Consider the following 20,804-nt stretch of genomic DNA (forward strand, 5'->3'; position numbering starts at 1 on the left):
TGTGGTTTAGTCACTAAGTGGTGTCCAACTCTCGTGACCTCATGAACTATAGCTGCCAGACTCCTCTGTCCATGGATTTCCCAGGCAAGAATACTGGGCTGGATTGCCCTTTCCTTCTCCAGGGCATCTTCCTTACTCAGGGATCAAACCTGGGTCTCCTGCATTGTATTCAATGTCCTGCATTCAGGCAAATTCTTTACCAACTGAACCATCAGGGAAGCATATATACATATTACTTTACTCAACTGATTTTTAAATCAGTTAAGAGAATGAAAGGGAAAATATGCCTTTTTAAATTACATAGTATGCTTTTTAAATTACATAGTAACCTTCTTGAGTTCTCTTTGAAATTTTATGTGGATTTGAATTACTATTTGAGATCACTTACTTTCAACCTGAAGAATTTCCTTAAGTATTCCATGTAAGGCTGAGCAAGTAATAACAAATTCTCAAAAGTTTTTGTTCATATGGAAATAAATTTATTTTATTTGTAAACATTGCCTTGCTTGATATAGAACTCTTGAGTAATTTTTTTTTTCTTTAAGTACATTATGTTAGCCCTCTGCTTCCTAAACTTTGTAGTTTCTACAGAGAAGTCTGATGCAAATATCATTGGAGTTCTCTTTTAAGGTAAATAGTTTTCTTATGCTGCTTTCAAGATTTGATTCTTTGATTTTTAATGTTTTTGCTTATGCGTCTGTTTATGGATCTCTTTGTGTTTGTACTCTGAATTCATTGAGCTTTCAAAATGTGTGAATTAGTTTTTCAGTAAATTTGGGAGTTTATAATCCAATATAATCTACTCTGCCATTGTAATAAAGTAATTTTTAATTCAATAAATTTGGAAGGTTTTGGATTTATTTATATTTTTATATTTACCTTGAAAAAATAAGTCAGAAGAATTTGAAAAAATAAGTTTTTGATGATTTTTTCCTTGATCCTAATGATAGGGGTTGTCATGTTTAATTTATAATAGAAAAGATCATGGAAATGTACTTATTCTTAGAAACTTTTAGGCACAATTTTGGAAAACTGAGGTTAAATGTCCATCTAATAATCTTATACATCTGTCTCAGAAATAGTGTTTGATGCATACAGTATATGTATATATGTTTTAAATATTTGAGAATAATATATTTAACATGAAGTATTCTAATAAAAATGTATATGTTTTTCTTTATTTTTCAGAATTTTTGCTACTACCAAGGATATATTGAAGGTTATCCAAATTCTATGGCGATCATTAGCACGTGTACTGGACTCAGGTTGTGATATATAATTTTATGGTTGCAACTGGAATTTTTAAGAAATAATTGTCAAATTTAGAAATTATATTCAGAAGTTTCATTTTTATTTTTAATTTTTTTATTGAAATGCAGTTGATTTACAAAGTTATGTTAGATTCTACTGTACAGCAAAGTGAGTCAGGCACGTGTGTGTGTATCTATACATATACACATTTATTTATTTTTTTTTGTTATTTTTTTTAATTTTATTTTTAAACTTTACATAATTGTATTAGTTTTGCCAAATATCAAATATATCTCCAATCTTCTTTAGATTATTCTCCCATATAGAATATTACAGAGTATTGAGTAAAGTTTCTTGTGCTATTCAGGAGGTTCTTATTGGTTATTTATTTTATATATAGTAGAGTATATATGTCAATTCACATTTATCAATTTAATCCCTCCCTCCACCCATCACCTTCGCTAACCTTAAGTTTGCTTTCTACATCTGTGACTATTTCTGTTTTGTAAATATGCTCATTTGTAACATTTTTTTAAATTCCACATATAAGTGGTATCAGATAATATTTGTCTTTCTCCAACCAACTTCAATCAGTATGACAATCTCTAGGTCGATCCATGTTGCTACAAATGGCATTATTTCATCTTTTTATGGCTTTTATGGCCTTTATATCCTTTTTATATATACATCTTTCAATGTAGATATGTAACACATATTCTTTATTCATTCCTCTGTTAGTAGACATTTTGGTTGCTTCCATGTCCTGGCTGTTATAAACAGTGCTGCAATGAATATCGGGGCACATATATCTTTTCAAATTATGCTTTTCTCCAGATATCTACCCAAGGGTCAGATTGCTATGTCACGTGGTAGCTCTATTTTTAGTTTTTTAAGGAGCTACCATACTGTTCTTCGTAGTGGCTGTACCAATTTATAATTTGACCAACAATGTAGGAGGGTTCCCTTTCCTCCACCAGCATAATTTATTTGTACACTTTTTAATTATGGCTATTCTGAATAGTGTTAGGTGGTTCCTCATTGTAGTTTTGATTTTCATTTCTCTAATAATTAGTGATATTAAACATTTTTTAGTTTGAGTGAACTCCGGAAGCTGGTGATGGACAGGGAGGCCTGGCATGCTGCAATTCATGGTGTGGCAAAGAGTTGGACACAACTGAGCAACTGAACTGATCTGAATAATTAGTGATATTAAACATTTTTTTCATGTGCCATATGTATATAGTCTTTGGAAAAATGTCTGTTTAGATCTTCCACCCCTGTTTTTGATTAGTTTGTTGTGCTTTTTGATATTGAGCTGCATGCACTGTTTATATATTTAAAATATTAATACCTTGCAGATGTTTTCTCCTATTTTGTGAGCTTATATTTTTGTTTTGTTGATGGTTTCTTTTGCTGTGCAAAATTTTTAAGTTATATTATGTTCCATTAATTTTTGGTTTTATTTTCATTACTCTGAGAGGTGGATCAAAAAAGATGTTGCTTCAATTTATGCCAGAAAGTGTTTTTCCTGTGTTTTCCTCTAAGAGTATTACAGAATCCAGTTTTATATTCAGGTCTTTAATTCATTTTGAGTTTATTTTTCTGTATGGTATTAAAGAATGCTCTAGTTTTATTCTTTTACATATAGCTGTCCAGTTTTCTTTTCCCCATCACCAGTTATTGAAGAGATTGTCTTTTCTGCATTGTATATCTTGCCTCCTTTTCATAGATTAGATGACCAGAGGTCATAGGTTTAGCTCTGAAATTTCTATCCAGTTTCAGTATTTCTATTATTGTGCCAATGCCATACTGTTTTGATGAATGTAGCTTTGTAGTATATTCTGAAGTCAGGTAGCCTGATTCCTCCAGCCCAAGTTTTCTTTCTCATGATTGCTTTGGCCATTCAAGGTCTTTTGTGTTTTCATACAAATTTTAAATTTTTTGTTCTAATTCTGTGAAAAATGCCACTGGGAATTTGATAGTGATTGCATTTAATCTGTAAATTACTTTGGATAGTATAGTCATTTTGACAATATTGATTCTTCAAATCTGAGAACATGGTATATCTCTACATCTGTTTGTGTCATCTTTGCTTTCTCTTATCAATATCTTAGAGCTTTCTGAGTACAGGTCTTTTGCCTCCTTAGATAGGTTTATTGTTAGTTATTTGGTACTTTTTGATATGATGGTAAGTAGATTGTTTCATTAATTTCTCTTTTGGATCTTGCATTGCTAATGTATAGAAGTGCAAGAGATTTTAGTGTATTAATTTTGTATCCTACAATTTTACCAAGTTCTTTAATGAGCTCTAGTAGTTTTCTGGTGGTATCTTTAGGATTTTCTGTGCATAGTACCATTAATCTGCAAACAGGACAATTTTACTTTTTTTCCAATTTGTACTCCTTTTATTTATTTTTCTTCTCTGATTGTCCTGGCTAGGACTTCCAAAACTGTGTTGAATAAAAGTGGTAAGAGTGGATATCCTTGTCTTGTTCCCGATCTTAGAGGAAATGCTTTCAGTTTTTCACTGTTGAGAATGATGTTTGCTGTGTGTTTGTCATATATGGCCTTTATTATGTTGAAGTATATTCCCTCTATGTTCACTTTTTGGAGTGTTTTTATCATAAATGAGTGCTGAGTTTTGTCAAAGCTTTTTCTGTGTGTGTTGAAATGATCATATGACTTTCCCTCTTCAGTTTGTTAATGTGGCATATCACAGTGATCAATTTACATATGTTGAGGAATCCTTCCATCCCTGTGATAAATCCCACTTGTTCTTGGTGTATGATTATTTTAATGTGTTGTTGGATTCTGTTTGCTAGTATTTTGTTGAGGATTTCTGCATCCATGTTCATCAGTGATATTGGCCTTTAATATTCTTTATTTGTGACACCATTGTCTGGCTTTGGTGTCATGGTGGTGATGGCCTCATAGAATGAGCTTCGGAGTGTTCCTCCTTCTGCAATTTTTTGGAATGATTTGGGAAGAATAGGTGTTAACTCTTCTCTAAATGCTTGAAATAATTCACCTGCTATGTTTTCCGTCCCTGGCCTTTTGTTTGGAAGTTTTAATCACAGTTTCAATTTCAGTACTTGTCATTATTCTGTTCATATTTTCCATTTTTTTCTGGTTCACTCTTAGAAAACTGTATCCTTCTAAGAATTTGTCCACTTCTTCTGAGTTGTCCATTTTATTGGCATATAGTTGTTTGTAGCAACTTGTAGTGTCAGTTATAACTTCTTTTTCATTTCTAATTGTATTGATTTGAGTCCTCTTTTTTTTTTCTTGATGAGTCTGGCTAAAGGTTTATTAATTTTGTTTATCCTCTCAATGAATCAGCTTTTAGTTTCATTGATCTTTGCTAAGTTTTAAAGTGAGGCATGGCTTATTATGAAAAACTGTCATTAGAAAAGCATGGTATAAAAACTCTTGCAATGTCTCCTACTCCCCTCCTGAATTAAGGGTTTATTTTTAGTATATGTGGAAACCATTAGTATTAATTATAGCTAGATAAATGCCAACAGCATTACTACTACTCATTCCACTCAGTATATCTGTGGATTCTTGGTAATGTTTTCCTACTTCACCACCCAAGGCTAAGACTGAAAATAATCTACATACTATTAAAAAACTGATTATTTCATTTTATTGACTTTAAGAAAAATGAATTATTTTATTTATTCGCTTATTTTTTGGAATTTGTAGGGGCTTACTACAGTTTGAAAATGTAAGTTATGGAATTGAGCCCTTGGAGCCTTCAATTGGTTTTGAACATATGGTTTACCAAATAAAACCTAGGGATTCAAGTTCTTCTGTATATACTGAGAGAGAAATTGAGCTAAGAGAAAAGCCCTATAAGATACAAAATGTAGAGGTGAGTGATCAATTGAGTAAACTATGTGGTTATTACTATGCAGCCATATAAACAATGTATTTTTATGATAAACCAGTTGCTTACAAATTATTGAGAGAGAGCAAGACACATCAGACACTTCAGAGCTTGTGTTGTAAGCCTCAAAACTAGTCACTCAGTTTTGCAGAACTCCAAGCTGGCATTTTCCACCATTAATGGCATTTTCCCCCATGATACAGACCTTTGTTGCCTGCAGATGCACTCCTTTCTCCATATCCATTATGTCTGAATTCTGATAAAATAAGCATGAGTGACATTCACATAAATACTGAAGACACCTATCTAGGATCCTGAGAAGAATCACAAGTGTCTTTTATGGCAACTGCCTTAGGGTAGGCCATTATACTGTCCTTATATCCTTATCCAGAGATGGAGGGACTTCTTCATTCAACAAAGACTCACCAGAGTTTAGAAGGTTAATGACTCCAGCTTCATCAGAGTTTCTCATACACCCACTTTCCAATTTTTAGGATCTTACTTCTTTCAGTAGATACCCTGTGAGGGTAGACGTTCAACCTGTGTTGCAGTCCATTCACTCACAAAGTGAGATTCTGTGTTTGGTTTTCAACAATCTCAGCTCCACAGCTACAATAGTTAAAATGGTGTCTTTCATGACAAACATTTCTTTAGAAAAGCAGAACCAACAAGATGCATGTGTTTGTGTGTCTGCATGTATGGATACACACATATACATATATTTGATATAAATACACACAGAAAGAATGAGAAAATTTAAAGTAGACTGCATACTGGCAGGCTGGAGACCATGGAAAAGTTGTGTTCAAGTCTAAAGGCAGTCAGTTGGAAGGAATTTTTTTTAACTTTTTATTTTGTATTGGAGTATAGCTGATTAATATGTTGTGATAGTTTCAGGTGGATAAGCAACGGGACTCAGCCATACTTAAGTATGTTATCATTCTCCCCAAAACTTCCGCCCGCTGCCTGTCCAGGCTGCCACATAACATTGAGCAGAGCTTCCTGTGCTATACAGTAGGTCTTTGTTGGTTATCCATTTTAAATACAGCAATGTGTACATTCTTGCTTACAAGGTAGTCCTTGTTCTGTTAATACTTTCAACTGACCAGATGAGGTGCACACATATTATGAAGGATAATCTAGTCCACTGAAAGTTCACCAATTTAAATGTTTGTCTTATCCAAAATTATTTTCACATAAATATCCAGAATAATTTTTGGATGAATATCTGGGCATTTGTGGTCCAGTCAAGTTCACAGATAAAATTAACTATCATACCAGATTTACAAAATTTATTTCATATTTCCTCTAAAAGTTTTATTCTTTAACCTCTTACATTTCAATATATGATCCAACTTAATTTAATTTTTTGTAAAAAGGGAGGAAGGGCTCTAAATTCATCATTTTTCATATGCATATCTAGTTTTCCCAACACCATTTGTTGAAGAGACTCATCTTTTATTCACTGAATTTTCATGGCCCAGCCCTTTTATTTCAAAATCAGTTGACTATAGATTTAGGGGTTATTTCTGCACATGCAATAATATTCCATTGATCTTTATGTCTATTCCTATGCCAGAGTCACTTTTTATTTACTGCGATATTTTTGAAATAAGTTCTGAAATTAGTAAGTGTACATCCTTCAGTAGTGTTGTTTTTCAAGATTGTTTTGGCTATTCTTGATGCTGTCAATTTCCAAATAAATGTTAGCATTCACTTGTTTTCATTTCCCAAAAATGAAAGCTGAGATTGTGTTGATTCTGTGTTGTTTCAGTCCACTACCATAGAGTATAATGTTAATGGTGAAATAACATAAAAACTCCCCAGAATTTTCAACTCACTTTACTCTCTGATAAAATTCTCCTGCCTCTCTCTATGTATCGCCTTCTCTCTCTTTTCTTTATACATTCATATTCTAGATAATGATATTTCCTGTGTTGTGCTCAGCTGCTCAGTTGTGTCCAACTTTTTGCGACCCCAGTAACCATAGCCTGCCAGGCTCCTCCGTCCATGGGATTTTCCAGGCAAGAACAGTGGAGTGGGTTGCCATTTCCTTCTCCAGTATTTCCTGTGTTAAGTCTCAGGTTTTTGTTTGTCTTATATATTATCTTGTATATTTTTTCATGGCTTTATCTACAGTAATTTATAGATCTCCCACTCTCATTCCATTTTTTCTTAGTTATTGAGCTTATGTAGCACATGATAATCGCCCAAGCTAAACAAAATACACAAACACACACATTAACTCTCTACCTACTTATATGTTTTTCTATCTGTATTGTCTGTCTGTCATCTATCAACATCTTCATGCCCTTCTCACTCCCTGAATATTCTTACCAGTGATCTTTGGCATCTTCTAATTTTAACTCTTTACTCCAAATATATTGCAATTGGATTACTTAGCAGTGTTCTCTAGTCTTCTTCCCTAGATCCAATTCTTTAGTGTTTACTTTACCAAAGCAAATTTTCAGGTAATTGGTGTCAACCTCATATAACACATATCCAAGAAATTGGTTTTCTTTATTGACTACTTTCTTTTACTAAATAAAATAGCTTTTGAGGTCTTCTAAAATCTTAGCACCTGCCCACCTTTCCAATGCACACATTTCTTGGCATTATTTTATGCATCTTTGTCTTAAATTTCTAATTGTTTTTCTAAAATAGACTATGTATCTTTTCTCTTGAAAGTTTATTGTCCAGAAAATAAATGAATAAATTATTATCAACTAAATATAATCAGTCCTTATCTCAAAGATGAAAATAAATAAGGATTACTTCAGGAAATGTAAGTCAGCTAACCCTTATGTTGGGCTTCCCAGGTGGTGCAATAGTAAAGAACCCGCCTGCCAATCCAAGTGATGCAGGAGACACAGTTCGAACCCTGAGTCAGGAAAGTCCCCTGCAGAAGGAAATGGCAACCCATTCCTGTATTCTTGCCTGGGAAGTCCTATAGACAGAGGACAGAGGAGCCTGGCAGGCTGCAGCGTGGGGTTACAAAAGAGTCGGACACGACTTAGCAACTAAGCAGCAGCATCAGTAGCAACTTACATTGATTAAAACAAAGAAATAACTTTGAATCCTTCAAATCATTAATATAACCCTAACACATTAATATAAATGCTTGTGTTTATCCTCCAGTAAAGTAGTGTCTTTTCCTTGTTTCATCCTAAATGACAGGATGGAGTCCTATAAGCAAAACTATCATGAAACATTTGGTGCTTACCTTTGGATGGAAATTATAATAAATCAGTTAGACTGTAAGGGGATTTCATTTGCATTGTTTTAAAAAAAAAAAAAACACAAGTCTTCAAGGCTTTAATAGAATTTTTAAAGTGGAAAAAATGAATAATCATGCAGCCCTGAATTTGTTTTAATGACCTTATTAACTTTTTCCCTTTAAATTACTATAGTCTTCACTTTTCTCATCTTTGCTAAGTCCCAGATTAGTTATTCCCTCTTTATTGCTCCTCTTTATGTTAAGGAAAATGGTTTAAGTAAAATGTGATAGTTTTGAACTTTCAAGGAATTAAATATCAGTGTAAAAAGAAAAAAAAATGCAGACTTTAAGCATAATAAATGTTTTCTCAATTTTTGAAATTTGATTCTCCTTTTCTGCTTCTATATATTTGTCCATTGCTTGTTGATGGTATTAGTAACTATTTTGAGTTAAATACACTACAATCTTAGAGTGTCCACAAAGACTGTCTCATAAGTTTTCCTTAGTATATTCCTCCTAGGTTAAATTCATATAAAAATAATGATGGAAACAAGTAATATTTTACTAATGGTAGTTAAAACAAGTATTACTTTGTCCCTAGAAATTGGCAGGGTGTAAATCACACAGATCATAAGCCCACTGGGCCTCACATTTGTGCCTAAGTTAACCACCATGGTCTGTGATGACACAGTAACCAGATTCCACATCCTGAGACATCTATGACACAGTTTAAGAAACTCAGTCATTTTGTTTCTCTGTTGCTCACATTTTTCTGAGGTCATTTATACAAGGATTAGCTTTATCTTCAGATGAAATTCCACCCCTCCAAACAGAGAGGTGCCCTTACTCTTTCAAGGTCACAAATAAAATCATAACGCATAATAATGTATGATGGAATCATTAAACTAATGTAAATTCACATATAATGGTGATCAAGGGAAGATGTCCTTCAGAGCAGAGAATCAAGTGAGTAGCCCTGTACCAATGGAAGGTAAAGTTATTTTCTGAGTAAATTAGCTGATTATTTTCTGAGTAAATTAATTGATTGAACAGATGCAAAAGAGGCAACAAAGACAGTAGTCTGAAAGTGACTATTTTCATATATAAAATTGAATTTCTAACATTGAATTTGTGAAGTAGTGATAGTACTTAAAATATTTAAATAATTCTTCAATTTTTACCTGTTTGTGATTTTTTTAGCCTCTTCCAGACTTCTCTCAGTATATAGAAATGCATATAGTAGTTGAAAAAGATTTGGTAAGTATACTTTCATTTATTTGTCTCATGTTAATTTATATTAGCAATGGGAGGTTATAAAAAATGTTGGAATAAATTTTTAACACAAGACAATAATTTATGCTTCAATGAATTTAAATTTCTGGTATCAGCAGTAAATAGAAAATCATCTTTCTATTAGTTTATTTTTCATTTTATATAATTAACATAAATGAAAACATCTGTTACATACAGAATAGTTTCTGAGTAATTTTTATTCATCATTCTCATACTCATAACCAGAGAAGGAAATGGCAACCTACTCCAGTACTCTTGCCTGGAGAATCCCATGGACAGAGGTGCCTGGGATTCATCCCATGGATGGAGGAGTCCATGGGTCGCTCAGAGTCGGACCCAACTGAGCTACTTCACTGTCACTTTTCACTTTCATGCATTGGAGAAGGAAATGGCAACCCACTCCAGTGTTCTTGCCTGGAGAATTCCAGGGAGGGGAGCCTGGTGGGCTCCCGTCTATGTGGTTGCACAGTCGGACACGACTGAAGTGACTTAATAGCAGCAGTAGCAGCATACTCGTAACATCTAGTAACCTTTGATCTTTTTACTATCTCAATAATTTTGCTATTTTGAGAATGTCACGTAGTTGAAATGTGAGGTCTGTAGCCATGACAGATTGTCTTCTTTACCTTGGTAACATGCATTTAACTTTACTACGTGCCTTATCATGGATTTAGAGCTAATTTCTTTTTAGAACTTAGTAACATTGTACTGTCTGTATATATCCCAGTTTGTTTATCCATTCACCTTCTAAAGGCCATCTCAGTTGCTTCCACATTCTGGCAGTTATGAATCAAGCTGCTGTAAATATCCCTGCACACGTTTTTTCATGGATATATTTTATCTCCTTTGGGTAAATATCTAGCAGCATGATTGCTACATCATACGATAACAGTCTTTTTGTTTGTTTGTTTGGTGTTTTGTGTGTGTGAGAAATTGCCAAGCTGTCTTCCAAGGTGCCTTTTCCATTTTGTGTTCAGTACTTTAAATATAGCATCTCATTGTCTTCTGGCCTCTGCAGTTTTTGCTAAGAAATTGGCTAGTAATCTTATTATCATCCCTTTTACATAGTTGCTTTTTTCTTATTGTCTTCAATATTAGTATTCTCTTTGTTCTTAGCTTTAGATAATTTGATTATAATGTGTCTTGGTGTGAGTCCCTTTGGCTTTATCGTTCTTAGAATTTGTTAAGCTTCCAGGATTTGTGGGTTCATGTGTTTCATCAAATTTGACAAGCTTTTGGCCATTATTTAGATAATTTCTCTTCTTTTTCTGGGATTCTCTTTATTTGTATATTGTACTACATAATGGTATCCCACAAGTTCCCCCCTTTCTTTTTTCTTTTTGGTTCTCAGACTCAACAATTTCAATTATCCTATTCTCAAGTTTACTGATTCTTTCTTATGCTCCTTTAAATCTGCTGTTGAACCCATCTACTCAACTTTTAATTCAGTTACTGCATTTTCAATGCCAGAATTCTTTTTGATTTCTTTTATAGTTCTATATCTTTGTTTCCATTCTCATTTTATTCATACATCATTTTCCTGACTTCGTTCTTTTTATCCTTTAGCTTTTTAAAAAAACTTTTTATTTTATTTTGGAGTATAAGCAATTAACAATATTGTGATAGCTTCAGGTGCAGCAGATTGACTCAGTCATACATGCACATGTATCCATTCTACCCCAAGCTCCCCTCCCATCCAGGCTGCCACATGACATTGAGCAGAGTTCTCTGTGCTGTACAGTAATCCCCTGTTGGTTATCCATTCAAAATAAAGCTGTGTGTACATGTCCATCTCCTTTAGCTCTTTGAGCATATTTTACACAGTCGTTTTAGGGACTTTGTCTAGTAAGTCTCCAAGTTCTCAGGACTGGTTTCTGCCAATTTATTTCATTCCCTTGAGCTATGCTTTTGTTGTTGTTTGCTAGTTTGCCTTATAATATAGACTGAATGTTTCTTTTCTGTTCACATGTATACTGATGAATAATGGTGGTGGGGCTTCCCCAGGGGCTCAGCAGTAAAGAATTTGCCTGCAGTGCAGAAGCTGCAGGAGACATGGGTTCTATCCCTGGGTGGGGAAGATATCCTGGAGAAGGGCATGGCAGCCCACTCCAGTATTCTTGTCTGGAGAATCCCATGGACAGAGGAGCCTGATGGGCTACAGTCCATAGGGTTACAAAGAGTCTGACATGACTGAAGCAACTGAGCAAGAAGCAAGAACATGGACATAGTGATGTTATTTGGCAGTGGAGCCTTTGGGAATGGCTTAGGTCATGAAGGTGAATGGGATTAGTGCCCTTATAAAAGAAAGGACACCTCTTCTACCGTGTGAGGACACAGCATGTTCTCATCAACACGGAATTGATGTCTGTGGCTGGAGACTTAACCTTTAAACTTTCCAGCCTTCAGAACTGTGAGAAACAAATGGTTGTTGTTTGAAACCAAGTTTTATGGTGTTTTTGTTATAGTAGCCCAAATTGACTAAGGTATCTTGTGATTTTTATTGAAAATTCAGCATTTTAAAAAAATAACCACCTTTTAAACCATTTTTTGGAACTGGCTCTATGTCAGGGTAGCCTTTCACTGATTATCTGGTGCCGGGGTCCAGCCCCGGCTGATCCAGGGTATTCGAAGTGGGGACGGCGTCGGCGACCTATTTAATTATTTATTCATCAAAGATATAAAGAGTAATAGAATGAGGATAGCTCAGTAGGAAAATTCAGTGGAGAAAAGAAGCTGAGTAGCTTGGTTTACGCAGGAGACCAATAAAACTTCAAGACAAGAAGTTTGCACCACTTACATAGGCCGCAGGAGTCCTTCCGTTCTCCCGAAGGAGAGGAGACACTGAGGCCTCCCCGGTCGGATCTTAGAAGCCCAGGCATAATTAGCAAGCATGGTGGGTTCCGCGCTCCAGATGGAGACTCAGCCAGAATTTGAAAGAGAGAGCAACATGGGGAGACCAAGTTTCAGTGAACAAGGCCCGCACTTTATTTTCCAAAGTAGTTTTTATACCTTAAGTTGTGCATAGAGGATAATGGGGGAAGGGGTGGAGTCATGCAAGGACAGCAGTTCCTGGTCCTAATCGCAGCCAGGCTTTCAAACTTATCATATGCAAAAGTTCAGGTGAATTACATCATCTTCTGGCCAGGAGGCCTGTTAACATTTTAAGAAACTTATCTTTCTCTAAAGGTGATTATTCCAAAGTCAGGCACCAGCCTCCAAAAAAGCATTGGACAAAGCTGCATTCCTATAGGGCAAAGGTGAGGTGGGCTCAATCAAGAAAGAATTAACTCAAGGGTCCAACGTTACAAACATTGAAGCTACTACTTACATTTCTATACACCCATTATATCAATCAATACACTGCCAAGGACACAGTAGGTACGGAGTATGGAGACTTAGCAGCAAACATTGGCTCAATAAGTGAAAAACCCTTCACCAATACAATTTCTAATCAATCTTTTAACTACTCAAAGGAATCTGTGTTTAGACAGTTTAGAACATCTCCTGCCTCTCACAGTTGGGAGGCTCTGAACAATCACATGTGGCCGGAAAAACCTATTCAGGCAGGCTAGAGGATTTCCAAAGGAGTTTGTAGGTTAAACACTGTCACACCCAGGAATTATTAACTGGAGCTGTAAGCTAACTCTTTTTTCAGAGAGAGGTAGTGGGGGACAGCCCCCCGTAAAGTCAGAGGTGTAGGTGAAAGCACAAAGCAGAAAGTAGGCAGACTCTGGTTTGGGGGGTAGATGCTTGAGAATTTCCAGGGGGACTCCTGAGGCTCGATCCCGCCTTTGCGTATGCCGAGCCTCCTTCCTCATGACCTTTGTCATGGGCGGAATTCCTCACGCTGGCTCCCGGCAGTGATAGAATTCCAGTTGAGCTATTCCAGATCCTGAAAGATGATGCTGTGGAAAGTGCTGCACTCAATATGCAATATGCACTCAATATGCAATATGCCGGCTCCCGGCAATCTGGGTTACCTCTTAGTCCATGTGGTGAAAGTTTAAGATGTTCTCAGGTCTCTCTGACCATATGTCTTGCCTGGGCCTGTGGGATTCACTATATACATGGCTGCTTTTCAGTATCTCAATTTCCAAAAAATCTCACCCCAGCTTCTTTTCAGGGCTTTATATCTGTATATTTCCACCTGTAATCTCTTGTTCCAAGTATCTGTGGGTCTGTCATAACCTTGAAGTTTTAACAAGCATTGACCACCCCTTTTTGCTACCTGAAAACTGGATTAGGTGACACAGAAAACAATCATTTGGACACCTTCCAGATAGGTTAGAAAATTGCAAATAAGGTCTTCTCTGCTCCACCTAGTATAAGAGAGGAAATTGGGGAACAGATGGGCCTTTCCTCCAGACTAAATCATGCCATGCTGGGGAGGAAGTAGGGCATAGGAGAGTAAATACCACACGATTTCCTATCATTTTCAAGGTGGGTTTTTCTTGGTTGGACATTGGCTTGGCTGCTGTAGACCTTTGGATGTTTTCCATAGGTTTTCCAGAGGCTCTAATGGGATTATCATATCAACCATTTTCTGATTGTCTTTTGATATTTCCAGAGAAAAACAAAGGCTTTGTGTTTTCTGGTTCTCCCTTTTGCTGATTTCACTTCCATGAAGAATATTTTTAATTATTTGTTTTCATCATTTTACAAAGGCTGCTTCCAAATCTTTGTCATATATATTTCTAACAAATGATGTACTTCAGTGTTGACATGTATTGACTGACTTTTCTTCCTTCCTCACCATAATTCAAAAGTATCAATTCTTCAGTACTCAGCCTTCTTTATGGTCCAATCTCACATCTGTACATGACTATTGGAAAAAACCACAGCTTTGACTATATGGACCTGTGTCAGCAAAATGATATCTCTGCCTTTGAATATGCTGTTTAGGCTTGTCATAGGTTTGTCATAGCTTCCCTTCAAAGGAGCAAGCATCTTTTAATTTCATGGCTGATTATTGGTTGTGTGCCTGTGTGTGTGCTAAGTCACTTTAGTTGTGTCTGACTCTGTTTCGGCCTTTTTCCCACACTTTAATTTGTTTGTTTAATTTGTTTGTTTGTTTTTCTGGTATTGAGTTGTATGAGCTGCTTGTGTATTTTGGAAATCAATCCTTTGTCAGTTGTTTCATTCCCTATTATTTTCTCCCTTTCTGAGGGTTGTCTTTTCACCTTGCTTACAGTTTCCTTTACTGTGCAAAAGTTTTTAAGTTTAATCAGGCCTCACTTGTTTACTTTTATTTTTATTTCCATTACTCTAGCGGGTGGGTCATAGAGGATCTTGCTTTGATTAATATCATCGAGTACTCTGCCTATATTTTCCTCTAAGAGTTTTATAGTTTCTGGTCTTACATTTAGGTCTTTAATCAATTTTGAGTTTATCTTTCTGTATGGTGTTTCATTCTTTTACATGTAGCTATCCACTTTTCCCAGCATCATTTATCGAAGAGGCTGTTTTTGCCCCATTGCATATTCTTGCCTCCTTTGTCAAAAATAAGGTACCCATAGGTACATGGGTATATTTCTGGGCTTTCTATCTTGTTCCATTGGTCTATATTTCTTTTTATGTGCTAGTGCCATACTGTCTTGATGACTGTAACTTTGTAGTATAATCTGAAGTCAGGAAGGTTGATTCCTCCAGCTCCATTCTTCTTTCTCAAGACTGCTTTGGCTATTCAGGGTCTTTTGTGTTTCCATGAATTGTGAAATTTTTTGTTCTAGTTCTGTGAAAAGTGCCATTGGTAATTTGATAGGAATCACATTGAATCTGTAGATTGTGTTTGGTAGTGTAGTCATTTTCACAATATTGATTCTTCAAACTCTGGAACATGGAATATCTCTCCATCTGTTTATTTCATCTTTGACTTCTTTCATTAGTGTCTTATAATTTTCTGTGTACAGTTCTTTTTTCTCCTTAGGTAAGTTTATTCCTAGATGTTTAATTATTTTGTTCCAATGGTGAATGGGATTGATTGCTTAATTTCTCTTTCTGATTTTTTGTTGTTAGTATATAGAAATGCAAGTGATTTCTGTGCATTGATTTTGTATCCTAAAACTTTGCTAAATTCACTGATTAGCTCTAGTAGTTTTCTGATACTATCTTTAGGGTTTTCTATGTATAGTATCATGTCGTCTGCAAACAGTGAGAGCTTTATTTCTTCTTTCCTGATCTGGATTCCTTTTATTTCTTTTTCTTCTCTGATTGCTATAACTAGGACTTCCAGAACTATGTTGAATAATAGTGGTGAAAGTGGACACCCTTGTATTGTTCTTGATCTTAGAGGGAATGCTTTCCATTTTTCACCATTGAGAATAATGTTTGCTGTAGGCTTATCACATATGGTCTTCACTATGCTGAGGTAAGTTCTTTTTATACCCATTTTTTGAAGAGTTTTAGTCATAAATGGGTACTGAATTTTGTCAAAGGCTTTTTCTGCATCTATTGAGATGATCATATGGTTTTTATCTTTCAGTTTGTTAATATGGTGTGTCACATTGATTGATTTCTGTATATTGAAGAATACTTGCATCCCTGGAATAAACCCAGTTTGATCATGGTATATGAGCTTTTTGATGTGTTGCTGAATTCTGTTTGCTAAAATTTTGTTGAGGAGTTTTTCATCTATGTTCATCAGTGATATTGGCCTGTAGTTTTCTTCCTCTGTGTTGTCTTTGGTTTTGGTATCAGGCTGATGGTGGCCTTGTAGAATGAGTTTGGAAGTGTTCCGTCCTCTGCAATTTTTTGAAAGAGTTTTAGAAGGATAGGCACTAGCTCTTCTCTAAATGTTTGGTAGAATTCTCCTGTGAAGCCATCTGGTCCTGGGCTTTTGTTTTGGGGGAGATTTTTTATCACAGCTTCAATTTCAGTGCTTGTAATTGGGTTGTTCATAATTTATGTATCTTTCTGGTTCAGTATTGGAAGATTGATCTTTTCTAAGAATTTCTTCCAGGTTATCCATTTTATTGCCATATAATTGTTCATAATAGTCTCTTATAATCCTTTGTATTTCTGCATTGTCTGTTGTAACCTCTCCTTTTTCATTTCTAATTTTGTTGATTTGCTTCTTCTTTCTTCTTTTTGTGATGAGTCTGGCTAAAGGTTTGTCAATTTTGTATATCTTCTCAAAGAACCAGCTTTTAGCTTTATTAATCTTTGCTATTGTTTCATTTCCTTTATGTTTATTTCTGCTCTGATCTTTATGATTTATTTCCTTCTACTAATTTGAGGATTTGTTTTTTCCTTTTCCAGTTGTTTTAGGCATAAAGTTAGATTGTCTATTCGATGCTTTTTATTGTTTCTTGAGGTAGGATTGTATTGCTATAAACTTCCCTCTTAGAACTACTTTTGCTGCCTCCCATAGGTTTTGAGTTGTCATGCTTTCATTGTCATTTTTTTCTAGAAATTTTATTTTCCTTTTGACTTTTTCAGTAACCAGTTGTTTTGTAGATACATATTATTTAATCTCCAAGTGTTTGTGTTTTTACAGTTTTTCTCTTGTAATTGATATCTAGTCTCATAACATTGTGGTTGGAGAAAATTCTTGACATAATTTCAATTTTCTTAAGTTTACTGAGGTTTGATTTGTGACCCAAGATGTAGTCTATCCTGAAGAATGTTCCACATGCACTTGAGAAGAATGTGTATTCTTCTGCATTGGATGGAATGCCCAGAAGATATCAATGAGATCCATCTCATCTAATGTATCATTTAAGATTTGTGTTTCCTTATTAATTTTTTGTTTTGATGCTCTGTCCATTGGTATGAGTGGGCTGTTAAAGTCTCCTACTGTTATTGTGTTACTGTCAGTTTCTCCTTTTATGTCTGTTAGTGTTTGTCTGAGGTACTGAGGTGCTCCTGTGTTGGGTGCATCAGTTCAGTTCAGTACAGTCGCTCAGTCGTGTCCAACTCTTTGCGACCCCATGAATCGCAGCACGCCAGGCCTTCCTGTCTATCACCAACTCCTGGAATTCACTCAAACTCATGTCCATCGAGTCGGTGATGCCATCCAACCATCTCATCCTCTGTCGTCCCCTTCTCCTCCTGCCCCCAATCCCTCCCAGCATCAGGGTCTTTTCCAATGAGTCACCTCTTCGCATGAGGTGGCCAAAGTACTGGAGTTTCAGCTTTAGCATCATTCCTTCCAAAGAACACCCAGGGCTGATCTCCTTTAGAATGGACTAGTTGGATCTCCTTGCAGTCCAAGGGACTCTCAAGAGTCTTCTCCAACACCACAGTTCAAAAGCATCAATTCTTAGGCGCTCAGCTTTCTTCACAGTCCAACTCTCACATCCATACATGACCACTGGAAAAACCATAGCCTTGACTAGATGCACCTTTGTTGGCAAAGTAATGTCTCTGCTTTTCAATATGCTATCTAGGTTGGTCATAACGTTCCTTCCAAGGAGTAAGCATCTTTTAATTTCATGGCTGAAATCACCATCTGTTGGGTATATAGATATTTACAATTGTTATGTCTTCCTCTTGGATTGATCCCTTGATCATTATGTAGTGTCCTTCCTTATCTCTTGTAAACTTCTTTATTTTAAGGTCTATTTTGTCTGATATGTGGATTGCTACTCCAGCTTTCTTTTGCTTCCCATTTGCATGCAATATATTCTTCCATCCTCTCACTTTCAGTCTATATGTGTCTTTAGATCTGAAGTGAGTTTCTTGTAGACAGCATATATTTGGGTCTTGTTTTTGTGTCCATTCAGCCAGTCTGTGTCTTTTGGTTGGAGCATTTCATCTGTTTACATTTAAAGTAATTTTCATATATATGTTTCTATTGCCATTTTCTTAACTGTTTTCATTTGTATATCTTTTTCTTCTCTTGGGTTTCTTGACTATATAAGTCCCTTTAACATTTGTTCTAAAGCCTTGGTCATACTGAATTCTCTTAACTTTTGCTTGTCTAAAAAACTTTTTATCTCTCCAACAATTTTGAATGAGATCCTTGCCAGTTACAGTAATCTTGACTGTAGATTTTTCCCTTTCAGTGCTTTAAAAATATCCTGCCATTCCCTCCTGGCCTGCAGAATTTCTGCTGAAAGATCAGATGTTAAACCTATGAGGTTTCCCTTGTATGCCACTGTTGCTTTTCCCTTGCTGCTTTTAATATATTTCCTTTGTCTTTAGTCTTTATAAGTTTAATTAGTATGTGTTTGATGTGTTTCTCCTTGGATTTATCCTGTATGGGACTCTTTCACCTCTTTGAACTTGGTTGACTATTTCCTTTTCCTTGTTTGGGAAAATTTTCAACTATAATCTCTTCAAATTTTTTCTCATACTCTTTCTTTTTCTCTTCTTTTTCTGGGACCTCTATAATTCAAATGTTGGTAAATTTGATATCGTCCCAGGGGTCTCTGAGACTATCCTCAGTTCTTTTCATTCTTTTTACTTTAGTCTGCTCTTCAGAAGTTATTTCCACCATTTTATCTTCCAGCCCACTGATTTAGTCTTCAGCTTCAAATATTCTGCTCTTGGTTCCTTCTAGAGTATTTTTAATTTCAATCATTGTGTTGTTTGTGTGTTTATTTTTTAATTCTTCTAGGTCTTTGTTAATGGATTCTTGCATTTTCCCCATTCTGTTTTCAAGGTTTTCGATCATCTTTACTATCAGTATTCTGAATTCTTTTTCAGGTAGCTTGCTTATTTCCTCTTCATTTATTTGGACTTCTGTGTTTCTAGTTTGTTCCTTCATTTGTGTAGTATTTCTCTACTTTTCATTATTTTTATTTTTTATCTTCTTGTGTTTGAGGTCTCATCTTCCCAGGCTTCAAGGTTGAATTCTTTTTTCCTTTTGGTTTCTGCCCTCCTAAGTTTGGTTCGAGTTTTGTGCTAAGTTTTGGGTTTTTTTTCCTCTGATTGGTAAGGTTGAGTGAGGTGGCAATCCTATCTGCTGATGATTAGGTTTGTATTTTTGTTTTGTTTGTTGTTTAGAAACAAATGCTAATGCTTGTTGAGTAATGCTGGGTCTTGTATTCAGGTGGTTTCCTTTGTGTGAATTCCCACTATTTGATACTCCCTAGGGTGAGTTCTATGATAGTCTAGGGTCTTGAAGTCAGTGTTCCCACTTCAAAGGTTCAGGGCTTGATCTCTGGTCAGGAATGAAGATTCCACAAGTGGTTTGTTATGGCATTAAGTGAGCTTAAAACAAATACCCAAAAACAAGAAACCAAAGATGAACCTCAGACAAATGGCAGTTACAAAATCAGGCAAAGAATAATTAAAATAACAAAATATATACCTATGCACCCATAAGCAAATTCAAAACAGTTCAACAAAAATAAAGTACAGTAGATTGACCCAGTGAACAAAACCAAAAATTATATCTACCAGTTAAGAATAAAACTAACTAAAGCATAAACTGGAAGACAAAACTAAAGCAATGTGCCAGGTGGGGAATAAAGCAATGAAAACAAAGCTAATAAATATGTTGAATGGAAAGGAAGGAAAGAAAGAAAGAATAGATATGCAAAGTTAAATAGAGGTAGATAAAGAAGATTTATATACATTAAAGATTAACTGCAAGGGGAAGAGAACAGTAGGAAAAGCAAACAAAGGTATAAATGTAGAAAAAAAAATAATAGGTTTTAAATAAATTAAAATTTAAAAAGGAGAAAAATAAAAGGAAGAAGAAAGGAAGAAAAAAAAGGAAAATTCCATAGAACTGCAAAAGCACAACATAGAGGCAAGGGTTTATAAAAACAATTTTAAAAAAAAAAGTGACTGAGAAAAGAGAAAAAAAGAAGCTCAAAAGCTTAATTAGATTTCATAGTGCCAAAAAAATTGAAAACTGCACATCAGGGTTTTTTTGGGGGTGGGGAGGGAGGGAAAAAAATAAAGAAAAAAATATTTAAAAATCCAAAAGAGTCTACAGAACAAGTCAAAACACAAGAATAATAAATGTTTTTCTTGAGTCACTGCTGTCTGCGTCCTTTCCCTCGCTGGGAGTCACAGTCCACCTCACCTCCCTAGGATGCCCTCCAACACTGTGCTGGTCTCTGGACCTGCTGTGGGGGCAGCTCAGATTCTAATCTGCTCCTCCTCCTGTGTGTTCTTGCCTCCAATGGCCACAGCTGTCAGAACTAGCGTGTTTTCTTTTGTGGGAGCTCTCAATGCCCTTTTATATATGTTCCATAGACA

General features: G+C 35.5%; 1 protein-coding gene across 1 annotated transcript in view; it reads left to right on the forward strand.

Annotated features, from left to right (window-relative positions):
- LOC129644600 (disintegrin and metalloproteinase domain-containing protein 2) overlaps positions 1-20,804 on the forward strand; it is a 100,556-nt gene that overhangs the window by 20,633 nt on the left and 59,119 nt on the right. Inside the window, exons 5-7 of the mRNA XM_055570151.1 lie at positions 1,189-1,265; positions 4,957-5,125; positions 9,558-9,614. Coding sequence (XP_055426126.1) covers positions 1,189-1,265; positions 4,957-5,125; positions 9,558-9,614 — 303 coding nt within the window. The remainder of the gene's footprint in view (positions 1-1,188; positions 1,266-4,956; positions 5,126-9,557; positions 9,615-20,804) is intronic.

Source organism: Bubalus kerabau, chromosome 2 (genome assembly GCF_029407905.1).
Source record: "Bubalus kerabau isolate K-KA32 ecotype Philippines breed swamp buffalo chromosome 2, PCC_UOA_SB_1v2, whole genome shotgun sequence".
Classification (NCBI taxonomy): Eukaryota; Metazoa; Chordata; class Mammalia; order Artiodactyla; family Bovidae; genus Bubalus; species Bubalus kerabau.